Source organism: Hordeum vulgare, chromosome 1H (genome assembly GCF_904849725.1).
Source record: "Hordeum vulgare subsp. vulgare chromosome 1H, MorexV3_pseudomolecules_assembly, whole genome shotgun sequence".
In the NCBI taxonomy this organism is placed as follows: Eukaryota; Viridiplantae; Streptophyta; class Magnoliopsida; order Poales; family Poaceae; genus Hordeum; species Hordeum vulgare.
In genome coordinates, this window is record NC_058518.1 from 493,419,224 (window position 1) to 493,441,201 (window position 21,978).

Sequence of the window (21,978 nt, forward strand, 5' to 3'; positions counted from 1 at the left end):
AAGCAGTTGCAGTGTTTGTTTCAAAAAGTCGCAGTGGCACACTGGCACGTCTCGGCCGACCACCATTCGGGGTTTTTTAAACTCGGCCCTAAGGATGTTCATTAAAAAAATTTGATTAATTAGCAAAAAGCCGAGCAAAAGTTATTACAACGCGCCCACAAAGAAGGCACTCCGACCTACATGACACTTATAAGACACAACACATCGCCGATAAAAAGACACCATCAAGACTGCCTAAAGTGTCATTGGCATCACCTTTCCTCACAAGACGGCTTCGACTCCGACGCAAACGACTCCTCAAGACTCTTCCGAACAAACGAGGCACGAGAACCCTATCGGCCAAAGTCAAGCAACCAGCCGTCGATGTCGAGGAACAGACAACTCCGACTTTAACGACGAGCCTCACACGGAAAAAGGAGCACGTCTCACACCTACAGAGTTCGAGCGGCCAATCGCTTGGCATCGTTGCCGTCACGGAGCCCCGCAGTGTCGCAACTCCGACTTCGCACTAATGGGCCAGCCGGCTGTTGACGACGAAGGCATGCCATGATCCTGCACATCTCTTCACCATCATCATCGACATACAAGTCGCAACACCAACCACACACACCGCCGATCGCACACCTGCCAGCCATGATGTTGTGCACGTCCAGCCTGCAAGTAACACCAACGGGACTAGGTTCTTCAAGACGATGCCCCACAGCGGGATCACGGCGATGGAGACGACGCCGATGTCCAATCCATACAGATCTAGACTTTGCCCGATGATCTTGCCCAAGAGTTGAGGAAGCGTTGAGGGCCCAGACATCGTCTTCACAAAGGATAACGATGCCCACAAGCGCCACCGCTATCGGCCGTCACCGGCCAAGCCTTCGTCTTGAGCTTGAGCAGCACTACCACAACCCCACCCAGGCGCCACCACTGGCCCACGAATCCCCGACGCAACAAGCACACCAACACCACGCCGAGCCACCTCCATCCTCACCGCGTGCAAAGACGAGCCAAAGCTATCCACGGTTAGAATTTTTTTGTGATATATCTTTGAGATGAGCTCTTTCATTATATATTGTCCATGGGCTAATCCGTGTTTCATCTCGCTTTTTTTTATTATAATATAAACTCACATCTCACCAATATATTAGATTGGAGCATTCTCATAAAACTAAATATTATCATTAAATGGAAGTGATATTTTGATGTTAGATTTGCTATAACTACATAGAATGACATCATTAGTAGTACGGACATGAAAAATTGGGTTGGAATAATATGAGCCCTTGAATGTGTGTGCTTGGATGATAAAAAAATACCTTATGAACTAAAAGGCCAAGATAGATAATCTTTAGTGATTTACTTTTCTTTAAAATGCAATCCTAAAGGTCAATTTTCTAACATAAAGGCAACAATGCAAAGTGCAACTTCACAAAGTCCATTGCATTCCAATATTTATTCACCAAGTTATAGGATGAATGCTTAGTAAAACAGGGAAATGCTTACCAAGTTTTCTCAATTGAACACTCTCTTTACCATGGCTCCAGCCAAGTTATACCTTTGCAGCAACAATAATTTTAAATAAATCATTTAAGTTGGTAATCTTTTGCACACTCACAAGCATTGCTATTCATCTTGCACTCAATCAGAACTATCAAATTTAACAAGTACAAAAGAACACATTGAATATCAATCAAAGCTTAGGATCTCTGAAGTCTGAAGTGCAGCAGTCATAACTGAAATCCCAATGAAAAATACATAACACACGGTTTCATGAGGGAGAGAAAGATAGTATGCATCCATTAGTTAGTAACCTAACTTGTTTTCACAAAAAATCTTAACACGTCAGTATTAACACTTGGGTCCATCAAGAAAAGGTTGCGTACATGTCGCGCAGGGCTGGAAGTAAACTTAATCATTGAAAGACTTTGAAGAAGGGAAGATCGACATCTATAAGTTAAACTTTGCCATAATTGTTCTAATTCCTAAAGAAGCTAATGACAAGGATATGAAGAAATTCAGACCTATTAGCGTTGGAAACTGTGCAGTTAAGATTCTAAGTAAAGCTTTGACTACTAGACTGTCCCTTATTGGGGATAGACAAATTTCTCCCAACCAAACTGCTTCCACGAAAGAAAGATTTATTCTTGAGAGTGTGGTGTTGGCTCATGAAGTAATTCATGAAGTCAAATGATCCAAAACTCAGGGGCTTGTGCTCAAATTAGACTACGAGAAAGCCTGCGATAGAGTCAGCTGGGAATTTCTCTTTGAGATGTTGGAGTCAAGGGGCTTTGGGGCCAAATGGATCTCGTGGATCATGTGACTGGCCCCTACTTTGTTGGTGGCAAAGGCCTTAAACAAGGGGACCCGATTTCTCCCATCCTTTTTAATCTTGTGGCTGATGTTTTCTCTAAAATGTTAGTTAAAGCAACTCAACAGAACCTCATTTCGGGGCTTCTGCCTCATGTGATAAAAAGGAGGGATCACCAGCTTACAATATGCTGATGATACTTTGCTTTTCCTAGAAAACCCTTGGGAGGAAGCGAGAAATTTTAAATGGATCCTTTCTTGCTTTGAAAATTTATCTGGGATGAAAATTAATTTTCATAAGAGTGATCTTTTGACTATTAATATTGTGGATGAGATGGCTACATCTTTTGCCCAAATTTTTAGTTGTAAGGTTGGGTATTTCCCTATTAAATACTTGGGTGTTCCTCTGCACTATGAGAAACTGCGCAGGGAAGACCTTCAACCAATCATTGACATGATCATCAGATGTATTTTTGGTTGGTTAGGTTGACATCTTACTTACAGAGGGAAATTGATTCTTCTTTGTGCATGCATCGTCAGTATTCCTACTTATCTTATGGCGGTAATTAAGTTTCCAAATTGGGCTATTGAGGCCATTAATTCGCAAATGACTCATTTTTTCTTGGGGAATATAGGAGACCAAAACAAATATCACCTTGCTAATTGGGGGCTGATTACCAGGAAGAAATCCTTTGGGGGTTTAGGGATACCTAACCTGAAAGAGTTTAATATGGCCTTATTGGCCTCCCGGGGGAAGAGATTTTTTGATAATCAGAAAAAAGACCGGAAAGATATCATTTCTTTCAAGTATAACATTGAATCTCTCAATGTACTTTGGTCTAAATCTCATAATGGATCTTCCTTTTGGAAGAGTGTAACATGGGCTCTGCCTCCAAGACGTTCTACAGGTGGAAAATTGGTAATGGTAGGAGTATCAAGTTTTGACATGATTTGTGGGTGGGGGGATGTTCCCTGAAGGTTTGATACTCTATTTTGCATCATGCTTTCATGTTGATATTTATCGCTTTATGGACTGTTATTATACTTTGTGGTACCATACTTATGCCTTTTCTCTCTTATTTTGCAAGGTTTATTTGAAGAGAGCGAATACCGGCAGCTGGAATTCTGGACTAGAAAAGGAGCAAGTCTGAGTCCTCTATTCTGCGCAACTCCAAATGCCCTCAAAATCAACGTGGATTTTTTTAGGAACATATAAAAAATACTGGGCGAAAGAAGTGTTAGAGGGGAACTGTTAGGGGACCACAAGCCTGGTTGTCGCGGCCTACCCCCTGGTCGCGGCAACACGGCTTGTGGGCACCCTGGTGGCCCACTAGCCCCCCTCTTTTGCTATATGAAGGGTTTCGTCCGAGAAAAAAATCAGGGTGGAGCTTTTTCGTGGATTCTCTGCCGCCATGAGGCGGAACTTGAGCAGAACCAATCTAGAGCTCCGACAGGACGATCCTGTCGGGGAAACTTCCCTCCCGGAGGGGGAAATCGTCGCCATCGTCATCACCAACACTCCTCTCGTCGGAGGGGAGTCATCTCCATCAACATCTTCATCGGCACCATCTCCTCTCCAAACCCTAGTTCATCTCTTATAACCAATCTCCGTCTCGCGACTCCGATTGGTACTTGTAAGGTTGCTAGTAGTGTTGATTACTCTTTGTAGTTGATGCTAGTTGGATTACTTGGTGGAAGAGTTTATGTTCAGATCCTTGATGCTACTCATTACACCTCTGATCATGATTATGATTGTGCTTTGTGAGTAGTTACTTTTGTTCCTGAGGACATGGGATAAGTCATGCTGATAATATTCATGTGAATTTGGTATTCGTTCGGTATTTTGATATGTTGTATGTTGTCTTTTCCTCTAGTGGTGTTATGTGAACGTCGACTACATAACACTTCACCATCTTTGGGCCTATAGGAAGGCACTTGGGAGTAGTAAGTAGATGATGGGTTGCTAGAGTGACAGAAGCTTAAACCCCAGTCTATGCGTTGCTTCGTAAGGGGCTGACTTGGATCCACTAGTTTAATGCTATGGTTAGACGTTGTCTTAATTCTTCTTTCGTAGTTGTGGATGCTTGCGAGAGGGGTTAGTCATAAGTGGTATGCTTGTCCAAGTAAGGGCAGTACCCAAGCGCCGGTCCACCCACATATCAAACTATCAAAGTAATGAACGCGAATCATATGAACATGATGAAACTAGTATGACAGAAATTCCCATGTGTCCTCGGGAGCGTTTTTCCTCTTATAAGACTTTGTTCAGGCTTGTCCCTTACTACAAAAGGGATTGGGCCACTTTGCTGCACCGTTGCTACTACCTGTTACTTGTTATTTTTCGCTTGCTACGTTTCACCTCACTACACCATCACTTGTTACCGCTACTTTCAGTGCTTGCAGTTATTACCTTGCTGAAAACCGTTTATCAGAGCCTTCTTCTCCTCGTTGGGTTCGACACTCTTACTTATCGAAAGGACTACGATTGATCCCTATACTTGTGGGTCATCAAGGTTCAATTCTGGGAGTTGTTCTACATATGCAACCAACCTGAGTGCACTGTCTCTCAGGTTTAGGATGGTGTAGATCTTAAGCTCTCCTTTAGAAGGTGTGTTGATAGTAGAGGGGTGGATAAATGGAATCAATTACATGATATTATTCAAAGAACTCCATTATCTGATTCCCCTCGTGTTCCAATATGGATGTTGGAATCCAAGGGGGTGTACTGCGTTAAGTCCATTCATAGTACTATTAACTTTGGTGGGGTGGCTTCTGCCAAAGGTGACAAATTATGGAAAATTCTATGCCTACAAAATATCCATGTATTTCTTTGGCTAAGTGTTTATAACAAAGTCTTAACCAGAGATAACTTAGCTAAGCAGAAAAATGTTGATGATCCTTCTTGCTTATTGTGTAATGAATTGGAATTTGTACAACATATTTTTTGATTGCATAGTGGCTAAATGCATTTGGATACTTTTTGTTGAGTCCTTTCAGATGCCAATTATGTCTTGTTTTAAAGATATTTGTGCCTTGTGGCTGATTCATTAGAAAATGCCAGTCGAGAACCTGATTGCTGATGCCTCCTTATAGAGTATTTGGAGACTAAGAAATGAATTTTGTTTCCAAGGTCGATCTTGGAAAAGTCTGGACTACGTTCTTGTGAAACTTTGAAGTTTTCTTCGGCAATGGGTTGTACTCTACGACGCCACACAGGGGGAAGTGATGCGCCAATTCGTCACTAAGCTTGACAAGTACAGAGAGGAACTTCTGCACATCGCTTGGAGGAGCTGAACTTGGAGTAGTTTGTGATTCATTTACATGTTCTGTTTTATTTAGCGGTTGCGACTTTGGCAAGACTATCGTTTGTTTTTTCTCCTCTCTTTTGTGTTTCGTGCTGGATGATGTGACTATAACTGGCTTGACTTGTGCTTCATTAATAAAAAGTGGAGGGGGCTTTTATTCAAAAGAAAACTGCAAAAGATGCCTCCTGCAAATAGATCATTCAAATGAACTATTTTGTTGCTATTACCTATCAGTTTAAGCAACTTCTGTGGCACAACAGACATGCCATCTCTCTCTCTCTCTCTCTCTCTCTCTCTCTCTCTCTCTCTCTTTCTCGGGTTCCCTTCCCCCTCTCGTCGCCGCCGCCGGCCGCCGACCGGGCTCCTCCGACCCGTCCCCTCCTCCCTCCCTCCCGGATTCGCCCTCGCATTGCCTCCTCGGGAGGTGGGCGGGGCGACGTTCGAGTTTTCTCACCCGCGGGCGTCCTCTTCCCCACATCTCCCCCCCCCCCCCCGCCGTCGACGGGCGCCCCCGGCACTGGTCCGGGTGGTGCCGGCGGCGACGGGCCTTCCCTTCTGGCCGGCAGGGTGGCGTGGTGGTGCGGGGTGGCCGGCGGCGCGCACCCGGTCCAGATCTGGGCCCTGCGGGCCTATCTGGGTCCTAGCGGGCAGGCATGCGGCGTGGCTACGTTGTCTTCCGCGTGGCGGTGAGGAGGAGCAACTTGGACGGGGGGCGACGTCGCCGGCGACGTGCCTGTTGCAGCGCTATGGCGAGAGCTTTACAGGAGGGGTCCCGGCCGGGCCTTTGTGTCTGGTGTGCTCCTGCTATTGCATCCGGTCGGCTACCGTCGTTGACGGTGGAGGTTCAGCCCTCACGCGTGCCGTCGGTGAGGCTGCTCCTAGTCCCGGCTCCTCTTCATCGCTATGCGGGTCTCTCATTACGGTGTCGTGATGAGACGGCGCGGGGGCCTTAAGATCGTGTTGGTGCAGGGTGGAGGTCGGTTTGATGGCAGGCTCCGGAACGTTCGAGGTGAAGGTTGGGATCGGGGGAAACCCCTGTCGGCCCGGCCGACACTAACGCGGTGACGCCTTTGGGTGTCGCCGAACCTTCCTGTAGGGCGTCGGGGCTATCCTTCCTTGCGTCTCGTCGCGTACCAGGGGAAACCCTTGGCAACAACGTCGTCATCGTCACAGCCCTTCTTGGAGGTGTTGATGGGTACCGGCGCTTGATAGTCGTGGAGCTTGGTGGGAGACTCTTGATGGGCGCAGCGGTCGCGAGTATTTTGCATTTTTTGTCGATCCACCAGTGTCGGCATTTGTGTCTTTTATATATTTTTTTTTATTTTTTTTGACGTGTTTGTGCTGTTTCTGCTCCAACACCTATCGTTGGATGTTCTGGTTGGTTGCTTTGTATTGTAATACAAAATGGAGGAAACCCTTTTTCCGTCGACAGACATGCCATGAGATTGATTACTAACTCAGCAGTCCTAGCTCTTGAGCCCATTTAGGAAAGGTTGCATAGATGTGGGGACACAAACTGCAAATCATGGAGAGGAGGAGAAGAAACACAAGATCAACAACCCACTAGTTCATGGACATTTTATCAAACACAACAAGCACAAGGTAGGGATGACACAAATCACCTGAATACCCAAGGTATCGGAGTAGTATCAGCAGGTGGGAGCAGCCAACCAGCAGCGGTGCAGGCCATGGGATGACAGGAGTTGGGAGCAACAGATGGGCGTGGAAGACGACCATATACCTGGGTGACCGAACGGTGGTGCTTCTCCATGGGCTCGTCGTCCCCGCGGCACAGGGAGACACTCTTCAACGCGTGGTCCTTTCCCACGGGCGACGCTCGTAGCGGCAGGTCAGATGGGAGAGGAAACGAGAGAGATAGAGGGAGGTCACCTGCGTGGGATGCCTTCGCTGTGAAGATAAAGAAAGAAATTTACCTCGAGAGGTGTTATCTAGGGTAGACGCGGTCCGACACAATAAAAACGACTGGTGGATCACCCCAGTGATGGAAACAATTTTTCCATTTCGTACCATAAAATCGCTGATAACGTGGACAACGCCATCGACCGCCCATTCCGCAACGCTTATTATGTTTGATTGGCTACAACTACATGGGTACGGCAACGCTTTCACGACGTCAAATCGTGGTTGTTTGCCATTGTTCACGATGAGCTTGGCTGCTGGAAGACCATGGCTTCGCTTGCCATGCTCGTGGCGAGGGGAGCTTTCGAACGAGCGCATTACGAGGATCTTCAACAAGAAGTTTGCACCACCGACCAACACCATTTCTAAGATTCGATGCGAGGCGAAGAATTGGGGGCTTCCGGGTACAACTCATTTTTGTAATATCATTTCGAAAGAGTAGACTTTTATGTGATGGACATAAAACGTTGGTCTATGGGTGTATATACACCCTATATGAAGAAGCAAATTAGTAATTAAATAAAAAAAACTTAAATATTTTTGAAATAAACTCAACCTTTTATTATATTTGTAAAAGAAATCTACAAAAGGGAAAACAATTGACGTTTTCAAAAAAATAGTTTTTTGATTAAAATAATGTGAATAGTGATCTATAATAGCAAATACAAGTTTTTTTTTGAAGTCAAAAATAATTTGTATTCATTAAAAATTATGTGGTAGTGCAAAAGAAAAATAAGTTTATTATAAAAAGTTTCTAAACTTTTTGACTTTTAAATTTTTTATTAAAAAACAAATCTCAAATCAGGTGTATATACACCCCGGAACCAAATGACATTTCCCATTTTTGAGACATGTCACTTGCACTAGGTCGCTAAAATAGTGTTTTTAACTCTTTCTTAATTGATGAATGCGGCAAGTCTTTTGTACTTTAAAAAAAATATGTCAATGCTTTATTATTACGTAGGAGTATTTGTTTAACATTATCAGCTTATCCCGCTAGTTTGGAGTTGCGCGTGGAAGGTTTGAGGCCACAGGTTTGAGCCTCGTGCTTTGTTTACGGCCGCGAAGCGAGGGGCACTCTGGCCATTCTCCTGACAGGACCCGCGCCTTGGTTCCTCGGTTTTGTAGTCCCGCCCACTGATCTGCGTGACGGCCCGCGTCAGTTATCATCGGGAAAGACCGTGGGCTGCGCACGCGGCGGCGACATGACACCGCCGACGGAAAAGGCGTGTCCGTCATCCACCACCAAACGGACGGAAGAAGCTGGCTGCTGGCGTGCCGATGCGGCGACGCCCGTGACGGCGAGAGCTCGCTGGGGATAGGGACGCAGACGCACAGCACAGGGACGGTGGGAGAGAGCGCCGCCTTGGGCTTCTGGCAGCGCGGCGCCCTGTTTCGTGTCCCTGGACCTGGTCCTCCCGCCGGGCCGGGCCGGGTCGGGCGCCGGCTCCGGTCGGTTCTTCTTCAACTGTTCAAAATCTTTGCCTCCTCCTTTCATCCGCACAAGCATGTCCACGACCAATGAATGTATCGGCGACGACTGAACGATCGGCAAAGGTGGCCCCCGCCCGTGCAGTTGACCTGAAGAAAGAATGGTGCCAAAGTGCCACGACGGAGGAGGGGGACGATGATTGATCAAGGAAGCGATCAGAGGAAAAGGCAGGTACTACTACCACGTACTCGTACGTGAGTAGTAACTGAGTACGTACGGTCGTAAACACGTACGTGCCGGGGCGGTGGTTCGATTCCGCAGCGACCACCCACGACGTCGCCGCGTCGGATGTCAAAAAAGGGAAGCTGCCGCAGGGCGACGACACACTTGGCGCCGTGCTACCACTGCGACACGACAACACGCAGCACTTTTTTCTTTTCGAGGATCGACGACGCGCGATATTGTTGGTCACTCGTACAAAAACAAGTTGGATAAGCTTGCAACAGCAAATTTGTCTCAAAAAAGAAAAAGAAAAAGAAAATTGCGACGCTAATATACATACATACAATCACCCCTTACCCTACGTAACAAAGAGGTGTTGCTAGAAAAACACAACAGAGAGGTCGAGATCGAACCAGTCCACTTCACACATTCACTACTTTTGCAATTGTCTACACCAATACCCGTGGGCTGTGGTACGTAGCACTTCTTGACATTACGAAAACTTGACAAGACAGACTCCTTCTGTTCGATTGTTATTAATTATACTTCCTTGTAAACCAATGTAATAGCATTTAAATTACTAAAATAGTGTTTTAAATGCTCGTATATTAGTTTACGGAGGGAGTAATTGCTAAGTAGGGAGACATACGACTATGCATGCTTCAAATCGCTAAGTTCTTGGTATTTGCTTTGGATATGCGATCACCACCCTAGATAATAAAAGGAACGAGATCGAATCGGTCTATTTCACGTAGTCGGTATTCTTGCATGGCTCGACATTATGGTCTGTGGTAGTATTTGACGTCCTGAAATCCCCTTTGGTTGGGCCGACTATTAATTGCTAAATCGAGAAATATACAACTAAATATGGTTCAAATCACGTAAGATCTTAGTATTTGTTTGAAAAATCAAAGGAGATTTGCCTGCACAATGCATCGAAACAAAAAATATATTTTTTGACTTTGTTTTGGAAAGCTAGTGTACGAGGGTGATATTTAGGATAAATAAATAAATAAACATGCCTTTAATAAATGGCCTTCAAAATAAATATATAAATAGGGATAACCAAGCAATTATTTCACTCAATTGTATGATGATTTTCTATTTGTGGCTCTTTGTGACGAAGCGTCGGGCAATCTTCCAGGACCACATCAGTGAGGGATAGAGTGGGCCATCCCATTTAGTAATGCACTCCATGATTCCCTATTTTAAGTTTTTAACCGGATGTGGGAACCATTCACAAGGTTAAATGCCTAGTTTTTTCGTGTTATTTTTTCGCCCGGTTACCCTTGACTTGTTTTTTTTTTACTTTTTTCTTTCCCTTCTCTTCTATTTGGCAAAATTGTACCCATTTTCTCAAAATAAATATTCCTAACTTTTTTTGGAACTTTAAACAATGGTCACACTTTTAAAAACAATGTTCATAGACATTTAAAAATATTCATATTTTTTAAAAATGTTCTCATATTTAAAAACAACCCATCCTCTCATCGCTACAGTAGTGATCAAATCATGCTTCACATCTTACAATGGTGAATATGCAATCACCCCACATAGACAAGATAGAGATCAAGATCAAATCAGTCCACTTCAGAACTCTTGCATCTCTCGCCATTAAGATCTGTGATAGTATTTGAAATCCCAAAATTTTGAGAAGATCGACTCCTTTGTTCAATCATTAATTGCTATGTAGGGAAATATATACAACTAAATATGTTTCGAAGCACGCAAGAATTTAGTATTTATTTTAGAAATCAGAGGAGATATGCCTCCATCAATGTATCTAAATAGGAAACATTAATTTTCCACTTTGTTTTGGTAAGCTAATTTAAAATACGAGGGCCATATCTTGCAATTTAGGGGGCCTTTAAGAAACGGGCCTCCAAAATAATACTACCTCTAATCCTAAATAAATGTCGCGGTTTTGAACTAACCCTAGTTGAGTAATAAATCATATGGACAACCAAGCAATTAGTTTGACTCAGTATATGCGGGTTCCCTATTTGTCGATCTTTGCAACAAAGTGCCAAGAAATGGCACAAGACCACCCCACGAGCCACGGAATTGGTTGACCCATTTAGCAGGTAATGTACAACATGACTGCTATTTCTACCGCTTTTTCCTAACTTTATTTTTGTTTTTATTCTTCCCCTTTTTCTTTGTTTTTCATTTTTTTTCAATATTTGTTTCCAATATACTATTCGAAAATCTTCTCAAAATTTCAAAAATTCTTTGGGGCTTTAAGAAAATGTTCATATTTTCAAAAAGAATGTTCAAAACTGAAGAAAATGTTCACAGCCGTTTAAAAATATATTCACATTCTTCAGAAAATATTCTCATTTTTTAGAACAAACCCATTGATTATCATCAGAAAGACCACAAAGGCCATGCTTCACATCTACACCTAGACAACAAAGAGATCGAGATTGAGCCGGTCCACTTCAGAATTTTGCATTTCTCGCCACTAAGGTCTGTGCTAGTATTTGACGCCCTGAAATCTCGAGAAGATAGACCCCTTTTGGTCGATCATTAATTGCTAAGTAGGGTAATATCTTGCAATTCGAGGGGCCTTTAAGACAAGGATCTAGTGACCGGCTTGTGGCAAGTCACACTGTAACTGATGGGAAGCCAACCGTTGGATGAAGGATGAAAAGACCAAAGCAAACACTACAGTGACAGTACTGCAGATGACACTATGGGATGATCACTGTAGCAAAAATAATGTGGATGAGTTCTTGTAGACAGAGCACTGTAGCTCATACTCTGTTACACGGATCTGTCCATATATTTTTGATCGAATGGTGTGAAATAGGGACAAGTCACCGTACTGGGTGACTAGTGACTAGCAAGTCATTGGATCTCCATCCCTTTAAGACGGTCCTCCAAATATAATAATAAATACGGACAAACAAGCATATTTTTTCACTCAACTATTTCCTCATCCAGGCGCTAAAAAAACTATTTCCTCATCCTAGAGAACATGACGAAAAATGAGGAAAGAAACACGTTTGTTTTTATTTGAGAAGCATTGTAAAGACGTAGATGCTCGGTACATAAATTTCGTACCCAGCAAGACAACAATAAGAGGAAATAAATACCTTCCTACTGCAACTTACAATACGCTGAATCTAGTTAGGCCAGACTCCATGTCACAAAATTAAAGGATGTTGTGCGCCGGATCCATCCATCCTTGAATCTTTTGTTAAGTGGATTTGCAGTTGCATTACATGATCCACGGACCATTTTGATTCGCTTGATCCAATGGTGAGAGCAAAACAAAAAACAAAGGAGATTGCAAACCATGCTCACTCGTATCCTATAGGATTCTGTTTGCACCAAAGTCGATCTGTTCGATTGCAATACATGCAAAACTAAAAACTCTTTTCGAACGGTTTCGGTGGATTGGAATTTTCTTATGAAATGTAGTAGTAGTACAAAATGTCCTCAGAACAATTTCTTATAGTACTCAATCCTAACAAGCCGTGTAGAAAACATTTCCACTAGTCCAGTGAAATGTAGATGAAAGAAAAAAAACTTAGAGAACAAAATCGAGGAGACTGTAATTTTTTTTAACATGAAGAAGTCAAGAGGAGAAACTCTTGCCTACGAGGAGCAGTGTGAAATAGTGAACCGTACAACATCTGCGCAGTTACGGTGGCAAAATTTTGCGAGTGCAATCCCGCATTGCATTTTATGGCATCAACCGCGGGCGATCGAGCGAGTAAATGCTGGCAAGAAGCATGTCATAAACGGCATTCAGAAAGCCAGTGACGCCTGAGCTGATTGGGCACGGAAGATCTCCAAGCAAGTACAATTGTCAGCAACCGGCAGTCTGACTCTGTCACGAAGTTCGGGACACCATAAAAGTCAGCCGCTGCCGAGCTTTGCCATGGGCGATCAAGGAGGCACAGTGCAACAGTGACAGTTTGGTGCCTGAAGGCTGGTGCCCTTGCTTACACACAAATAGGCAACACATGAGCGTGACACTGTGGCACTTAACTGTTAGTGCAAAGCTAAACCAAAACACAAATTCTCACAAAATCGCATTTTAAGATATATTGGTGGTCAGATGGGATAGGAAAAACATTTAGCTGAAAGAAAGAGAGAGAGAAAGGCAGTTTTCAGGTTTAAGCAGTCGCTTTCAGCGATGAGTAGCGAGTAGGCAGACCAGGATAATGATTGGGAGATCATGAGGTTTGGACTCATTACCCAACACAACTTTGGAAGTCTTTTCTTTCCATTTAATCAGCCGGCGTCATGTGCTACCCAAGCCAGGAGCAGGACAGCATTCTCTCAAGTTTCAGAATGGATATCTGAAGCTCTTGCATGGCAGTCAAATCTCAAATGGCCCTGGCTTTGTTTTGCTTTGCTGCGCTAACCTTACCTTACCACAACTGAATCTGGAAATATGGGCAAAGTGTTCCTGCTCGAGCTCAACTGATTTTGGCCTGCCTATCCCTGCATCTCTGTCTTCATGCTGAGTTTGAGTGTACTGATGCTTATCCAAATGCTGTTTAGATAAAAACAAGGGAAATTAGTGTACTGATGCTTATCCAAATGCTGTTTAGATAAAAACAAGGGAAATTAGTGTACTGATGCTACCAAACTGAACAGTTTTTTTTCTTTCTGTACTGATGCTACCAAACTGAACTAGGGAGGGGCATTTGTTTGCTTTCTGTCAGATGGAGACGAGCAATTGCTGCTGGACTTATCTGGAATGTGGTTGTGGCAAAAACTAACCACTGAACATATGGACAGAACAGAGTATGCATGGTTCCAAAAAAAGAAAAAAACATATGAACAGAGTATATCTACTGCTGTAGCAATGCAGAGAGTTCAAATCAAGATGCAGCAAGGCTTCAGGAAAAATAGGGATGCAGCAACCAAAAGAGGATATAAACTAATGCATATGATTACTGAATGACATGAGAAGTTGATGAAGGTTCTACAATACTCCCATTTCTGGCGGGCTGCAACCAGGATTTGAGGTTCTTCTGCAGCACAACTGAACTGGCTTCTACACTGAACAACAGATAAGAGGGGCAGAACAGGAGAAATCCTTGAACCAAACCCCAATGATAAACCAACAAAACACCCCCAACATACACTTGATTAGGGTTTGACTGACTGGCTGACCCACATTACATGATACATGATTAATTGCCAAAGCATTGATAAACTGAAACTATCAACCCTAAATCTGTCTATTGACTCTGTCTGATGACAAACTTCAACTTCAACTCCGATGAACCCTCTCTTGCTCGACCCACAATTCCCGGTAGGAAATCCATCTCTTGCTCCGAATCGCGAGTCCTCAGAAACCCCCTTTCTGCACCAATCCATCGCCGAATCAGCGTCCGGAGCATCCAGGAACAAGTGCTAAACAGACCAAAGATCGAAATTTTTATTTATAGAATGCTTACCTCGTTCACCTTGTACCGATCGCGGTTCACCTCCGAGAGAAAATCGCCGGGGCTGATGGACTGCGGGAGAAGAAGACAAGATGAGAGGTGAGTAATCGGAGGAGGGAAAGAGAGGATTTCGGGAGCGCGATCGAGGATTTTTTTTCGGGATTGGTGGCGGTGCTTGGGGCGTGTCTTGCTTACGCACGTTGATTTGGCGCTGGACCGCCTTGGGCCGCCTCTTGTACCGGCGCGGCGGCTTCTTGCCGGTCATCGCCAGGAAGTCCGCCTCGATCTCCTGCTTGGTGAGCTCCACCGAGAACCCGGCGCTAATCCTGCCGCCGGAGGAGGGGCCGCCGCCGTCCATGTTCCACAGCTTCCTGTACTCCGGCGCGTCCTCCGCGAAGTCCCGGCCGCCCCTCCGGTCCCTCAGCTGGTAGTACTGCTTCCGGGCAGATTCCTCCGCCGCGGCGCCCTCGTCGGCCGCAGGGGCGTGCTTAGCGTCCCCCGGCGCCGCCACGGGGCCGGCTTTCGGCGGGGATCGGGAGCTGTTGCGCTGCGCGTCGTCGCCCGCCGCCGCCGCCGGGCTGGAGTCGGGGTCCTTGCAGAAGGCCATGGGACGGCGGTAGCCCCAGGAGGCCGGGAGGTCGAAGCCGACCAGGAGGCGATTGTCCCTCGATCGCGACGAGGAAGCGGGGGACGGCGCCTGCATTGCTGACGCGGGCGTCGGCGAGGACTCCATCGGCGCGAGACGACAAGGGGGGAGGGAGGGAGGGAGGAAGGGGATTAAAGGGGGCAGCAAATGTGTTGCGGAGGTTCTAGTCTGGCAATCGCTTGCATGCGCCGCCTATATATAGCAAAATTCCGAGGAGCGAACGCTCGCTGTGCTTTTCTTTTCTTGTAGGTTTGGGCTCGACGCCGGCGTGTGCCGCCCGCGGGAGTCCGGGCGCGTGTGTGTGGGGTGTCACCTCTCCCTCCCTTGTGATCCAACCGTGGAGGGCCGTCGGATGGCCGCGCAACAGATTTACATTTTGTTTCTAAATTTATGTCTTTCTAAATTATCGCGTGCGTGAGAGATTCTATCGTAAATAAATACGTATTTTAGAACACAAATGTGCACAATCCACGTGTCCTTGGAAGGTATTTAAAGAATGACTAAATGAATGGATAGATATTTGAATATCTAACACGGCGCGGCATCACCCGTTACTTTTCTTCTGCATGCGTCAAGGCAGAGGTTCTCATGAAAGATAAGCAATATGGTGTGTGCAATTGGGCTCTGTAACTAATAAGAGATTTACTTAGATTTTATCTTTGCAAAATCGTTTCAATAATTAAGAAATAAAAATATACTTGTGCTGGCATGGAAGGTATGTGAATTAATCATTGCATATCACAACACAGATAGATATCAGGAATTAAGTTTGATATATATCTTTGATAGATATGACGACACAGATAGATATCAGGAATTAACAATGTTTGTGCTGGCATAGTTTGATATATCATGTGCGCGATAACACGTGCCAACATGGTCTGCACATTCATCAAATGATATTCCACTTCTCCAAACCAAGAAAGGTATGCCCAAATAAGCGGTGCACATTCAAGTGTACTTTTTTTTTTGAAAATTCAAGTGCACTTGTTTCGATGTTAACAGAAATCAACACATTATCAGGCTCCCTTACGTTATAACCAAGTGTAGGGGAGCGTTTCCCTCTTGGTCATGCATATTTAAAATTCACGTAAGTGATTTATTCCCTAAAAGATAGAACTTACATTCAATGTTATGATCTAAAAATGTACTATTCATGTAGCACCAGACAAACCATCACAATTGGGACTTGGGAGACATCTTAAGAAAACCACGGATGGCCCATGTGGCACCCATGTATGGGAAGTGACCCATTCTTCGGCCAATCTAAATGCAGCCCAAAGGGACGACAAGCCATTTTGGCCCATTTATACTAGTCCATGAATACACATTCCTACACCCACTCAGTGAAAGCTCCTATTCCGCGCAAGACACTCTATCTCGACACAACACGCAACTCAGTGCATACTGCACCGTCCCACTTATCATTTTCTACTCGTCGTATTTGGTTTGGTATTGCTACCAAATATGATTTCAAAAGTCATGATGATATTATTGAAGAACGTCTTTATCAGAATTTTTTTTCTTCATACTATGGGCAATTAGCAATAACTTTTCTATGGATGTCCGGAAATCTATTTCATGTTTCAAATGTTCACTTGTTGCATACCTTATCCCAACAGATTGGCGTAATTTTTCTACCACGTATACAGCCCCATAATAATAGTGTTTCTCCAAAAGAAAACTCTGATCAGTTTTTATCTTCTTTGGTCCCGATAGCAAGTTACTACTACATGATAGAATGGCCGGCCGTGTTCTTGAGCAGTTTCTTTTACAAAATTTGCTAGTACATGAAATTTAGAATGTTCTCAAATTCTCAAAATATTAATAATTATAAGAAATTTTTTCAAATTTTAAAATATTCTTGAATTTATTTTTTTCAAAAATAAATAAATGTTTATGAGGTTTATAAAAACAAGATTTGATTGAAATATGCTTCTCTTTTAAGATGTTCCTAAATTTTGAAGAAAAAATATTAGGTTTTCGAAAACATAATTACGTTTTTAATTGTTCCTCTTATTTTTTTAAAAGAAAACACATAAAAAGGGAAAATATAGATTAATAAATAAAATGAAAAATAGAAAGAAAAAATATAGAAAAGACAAAAATATTGAAGTAAAAAAGAAACAAATGAAAAATGATGTTTGCTCGGGATTCCCTGATTGGGCCGGCTAGTTAGTGCTGGTGCGGGGTGATATGGTCTTGATTAATGCTAATGGAGAACCGACCCCTTTAGACTTAAATTGGAGTGAAAAAAATGATGAGGATGAGGAGGATTATATGGTGGTTAGGTCTAGAAAGAAAAAGAAAAAGAAAATAAATCTATTATGATAGCTAGACCAGTAACCAGGAGTCAAAAAAGTGAGGTTTCCTTGAAAAAAGAAGAGGGTGCCCCTGCTGTGCTTCCTAGCAGGGTCGCCAAGGAAAAAAAACTTGTTATTAAATGAATGGGATCTTTTGGAAGTGTAGGGGAGCAGGTAGAAGGGGGATGGCTACCTGTTTCGCTAATATTATTAAGGACCATTCCCTTGATTTCATAGGAATTCAAGAAACTAAGAAGAAAGAGTTTCCTCCTAAATACTTGAAAAAAGTGGATCCTTTTGGTAACTTTGTTTGGAATCATCTACCATCTGTCGGTAGATCCGGTGGTATATTATGTGGTATTAGGAAGGAAAGTCTGGAAGTGGTTTCCTGGGCAATAGGGAATTTCCTGGTTCAAGCCAATGTGTTTGATGTAAAAAAGAAGTGTATGTGGGCTCTCATTGTGGTTTATGGGGCAGCACACGATGAGCGAAAGGATGAGTTCTTAGATGAGATGCTTAGTGTGTGCAGCAGTCTGAATATTCCCTACATTATAGGGGTGATTTCAATATCATTCGGGGATGGATGAAAAAAATAAGAATCCTGGCAACTCGAAGTTCACAGACAAATTTAATATGGTCATAAATTCCTTGGGCCTTAGGGAGATTCATATGGGAGGGGGTAGATATACCTGGACTAATAAGCAAAACCATCCTACCTTGGAGAAGCCAGACATGGTGCTTATGACTTTCAAGTGGGAGGACTTGTATCCTCTGGTTTCTGTTCGAAAAATGGTTAGGGATGTTTCGGATCATAATCCTTTGCTTCTGCCTTCGGATCCTGTTAAGCAGGGTCCTCCTGTGGTCCGTGAGTTTAGGTTTGAGTTTTCCTGGTTAAAGAGTGAATAGTTTTATCCTAAAGCTAAAAGTATCTGGGAACAACCTGTGAGGGCGGAGGATCCTATCGATATTCTTAATATCAAGTTGAAGCGTGTGAAGAAATATTTTAAAGGATGGGGGTCTAATGTGTTTGGCCATCATAGGAAGAGGAAAGCGGATATCAAGAGAGAGTTGGAGGTGATTGAAATTATGGAAGAAGCTGTCCCCTTAGACCCTGAGATTTATGAAAAGAGAACCTTGCTTTATGCTGAATTTAATGATATTTTTGCCAAAGAAGAGCTTTTTTAGCTTCAACAATCTAAGGAACGTTGGTTACTTAAGGGAGATCAACACACAACCTTTTTTCATAGGGTTTCTAATGGGAGGAAAATGAAGAATACTATTCACTCTTTCACTAATGGGGAAGTAGTGATTGAGGGGACCTCGAATCTTCTGGCACATGCCACTGAATATTACAAAGAGTTGTTTGGCCCTGCTAGAGGGAACATGTTTCATCTTGACCCGGACACGTGGTCTGTGGGGGAAAAGATCAGTGTTGAGGACAATGATCTCCTCACTAGGGAATTTACCGAGGAAGAAGTGAAGAAAGCCTTGTTTTCCATGGATAGTAATAAAGCACCTGGCCCTGAAAATATTTCAGTTGAATTTTATAAACAGTGTTGGGATTTTGTCAAGTTTGACTTGATGAAACTGTTTGAATCATTTCATGATAATTCTTTGGATGTGGCACGTCTGAATTATGGGGTGATTACCTTGCTTACTAAGCTGAATGGTGCTAAAAAATTCAACAATATAGACCAATTTGTTTATTGAGATGCCCATACAAATTGATTACTAAGGTCTTGAATGACAGAGTTGCTTTGTACTCTGATATTCTGATTAGTAGACACCAAAATGCTTTCATTAAACATAGGAACATTATGGATGGTATTCTTACTTTGCATGAGGCCCTGCACCACACTCAACGCAGAAAGAAAATTGGGATAGTTTTGAAATTGGATTTTGAAAAGGCTTATGATAAAATCAACTGGGATTTCCTTCTGGAGTGTCATAGGAACAGGAGTTTTGGGGATACCTGGTGTGGTTTGGTGAAAAAAATCCTTTATGATGGTACGATTTATATCAAGCCGAATAATGAGAAAGGATCATACTTTCAAAGTCATAAAAGGGTGCGCCAGGGAGACCCCTTCTCTCCATTTCTGTTTAACCTAGCAGTTGAGGCGCTTTCTAAGATGGTGTTAAATGCTCAGAAAGAAAATCTTCTCACTGGTCTTGCCCCGGACCTGATTGAGGGGGACGTAGCGATACTTCAATATGCAGATGATATTGTCATCTGCTTTAAACATGACTTTGATGCAGCTGTTAAGTTGAAACTCCTTGTGTATATGTTTGAGTTGATGTCTGGGCTCAAGATTAATTTTGATAAAAATGAAATCCTTTGTGTGGTGGTGATGATGACATTTTGAAAAGATATGTTGATTTGTTTAATTGCTAGATTGGACACTTTCCTATGAAATATATGGGGGTTCCAGTTAGCTATACTAGTCTCAGAAACCTAGACCGGTCCTTTGTGGATGAGAAGTTTCTTAAATGTTGTGAAACTTGGATTGGTAATGCAGCATCCTCGGGGGATAGGTTGATCCTCGGGGGTTAGGTTGATCTTGTTGAATACCTATCTTACCAGTATTGTTTATTATTACATGTCGATGTTATGGCTTCCTAAGATGGTAATATATAAGCTGGATAAGCATCGAAAAAAATTCTTTTGGCGCGAGCATGAGGGAAATAAAAGATACCATTTGGTGAGATGGGATCGTATATGTAGATGTAAAAAGAAAGAGGGTCTGGGAGTGGAAGACCTTCATAAACAAAATAATTGTAACTAAGTGGTGGTGGAAGTTGGAGACCGAGGAGGGGTTGTGGCAAGATATAGTAAAGGCCAAATATTTCAAAAAAGATGATGTGGCCTCCGTGGTGAGCAAGTTTGCAGACTCCCCCATTTGGAAAGCCATTATGAAGGTGAAGCCTCAATACATGGCTCGCAGAGAAGTGATTCTAAACTCTGGTAACATTACGAGATTGTGGCATGATCCCATTCGTGGTAACCCACCTCTAAAGAATACTTATGCTGATCTGTTCTTCATCTGTAATGACCAGAATATAACTGTGGGGAAGTTTAAAGCTAGGGTGGAGAATGATTTCTTTAGGAGGCAGATGAACCATTCTTTGGTTTGTTAATGGGAAGAGTTGAATAGAACTGTTGATAGCTGGACATTGTCCGAGGCTCATGATCAGGTTATGTGGAGGCTCGGAAGTGGGAAAAAAAATTCTCTACTAAGTTTGTATATGAATACCTAGAAAGGAACGTGGCTGGTTGTGACTACAAATGGATCTGGAGAGCTAAAATTCCTCTTAAGATCCAGATATTTCTCTGGCAATTATTCCAGGATGTTATTCTTACTCATGATGTGGCGAAGAAAAGGAAATGGGGAGGTAATCCTAGGTGCTCTTTTTGTAGGGAGAGAGAAACCTCACAACACCTATGTTTTACCTGTCCAGTTGCTAGGGTGGTTTGGAGAACTGTTGGTTGCATGTTTGGTACAAGTTTGGGTCCCAACAATATTTGGCAATTCTATTCATGGTGCTTTATGTTTCTACCTAATGGGGCTAGATTCTATACTTGTGGTCTTGCTGCTATGTGTTGGGCATTGTGGAATTGTCGTAATCGTGCTACCTTTGAGAACAAAAAAATGAGTTCCCCCTTTGATGTGATATATACGGCTTGTGGTCTCCTTACATACTTGGCAGGTTTACTGGGAGGGGAAGATCGGGAGGCTATGGAGCGAGGGGCTAAGATGCTGAACATCAATGCGACGAACTTGATGCGAATTTGTGCTGCTCCAGATGGTGCTCGGTGATGATGGTGCGTGGCTTCTGTGGTTAGGTGGTTTTAGTTTGCCATCCCCCCCCCCCCCCCGCCCCTGCGTGGGCGTATTAGTCGATTCCGTAGTGAATCAGGCTATGTTCTATGTTGGTGTCAGACTTGTTTTCCTGTAGTGTGACTGGTGGATTTTAGACTTTTTTTCGGTTGCGGCGGATAGGTGTTTTTGGGTTTTCGCCCTGCGGTAGGCTGCTCGAGGACGAGTGCCTACAGTGGGTTTCCTAAAAATGCTTTGAACTCGCGCCCCTTTCTTAGTTTCCTTTTGTCAAACTTTGTATTTCCGCTATGATAAGTAATGGAAAGGGATTTGCCCGGTTCAAGAAAATATTATTCCATGCATCCAAATGTCGTGCCCCATTTTCTCGGTTCGAGCTGGCTTGTGCTTTTTTCGCCCAGTGAAAAAGCCCTTTGCAGGACATTTCGATTGGGGTGGCTACTATAGTTCAAACCATGTTGATTTTGTTATATATTACTATTGTTGTGTTATGTCGATAAAGGGAGTCTTTATTAACTCAAAATGTAGCATCAAGAGTAACATTTGATCTCTACGTAACTAAGATGCACACAGCCAAACACGAACAGTGTGACAAAAACCCATCA

The 21,978-nt window shown here is 43.3% G+C and overlaps 1 protein-coding gene across 1 annotated transcript; it reads right to left on the reverse strand.

Annotated features, from left to right (window-relative positions):
* Positions 1 to 14,071: 14,071 nt before the first annotated feature.
* Positions 14,072 to 15,410, reverse strand: LOC123418312. Its single transcript, XM_045106993.1, has 3 exons — positions 14,791 to 15,410; positions 14,604 to 14,663; positions 14,072 to 14,509 (listed from the first exon to the last, which is right to left on the reverse strand). The coding sequence occupies exons 1-3, from the start codon at positions 15,322 to 15,324 to the stop codon at positions 14,495 to 14,497; spliced, it is 609 nt and encodes a 202-aa protein (XP_044962928.1). The 5' UTR covers positions 15,325 to 15,410; the 3' UTR covers positions 14,072 to 14,494.
* Between the last annotated feature and the right edge of the window lie 6,568 nt (positions 15,411 to 21,978).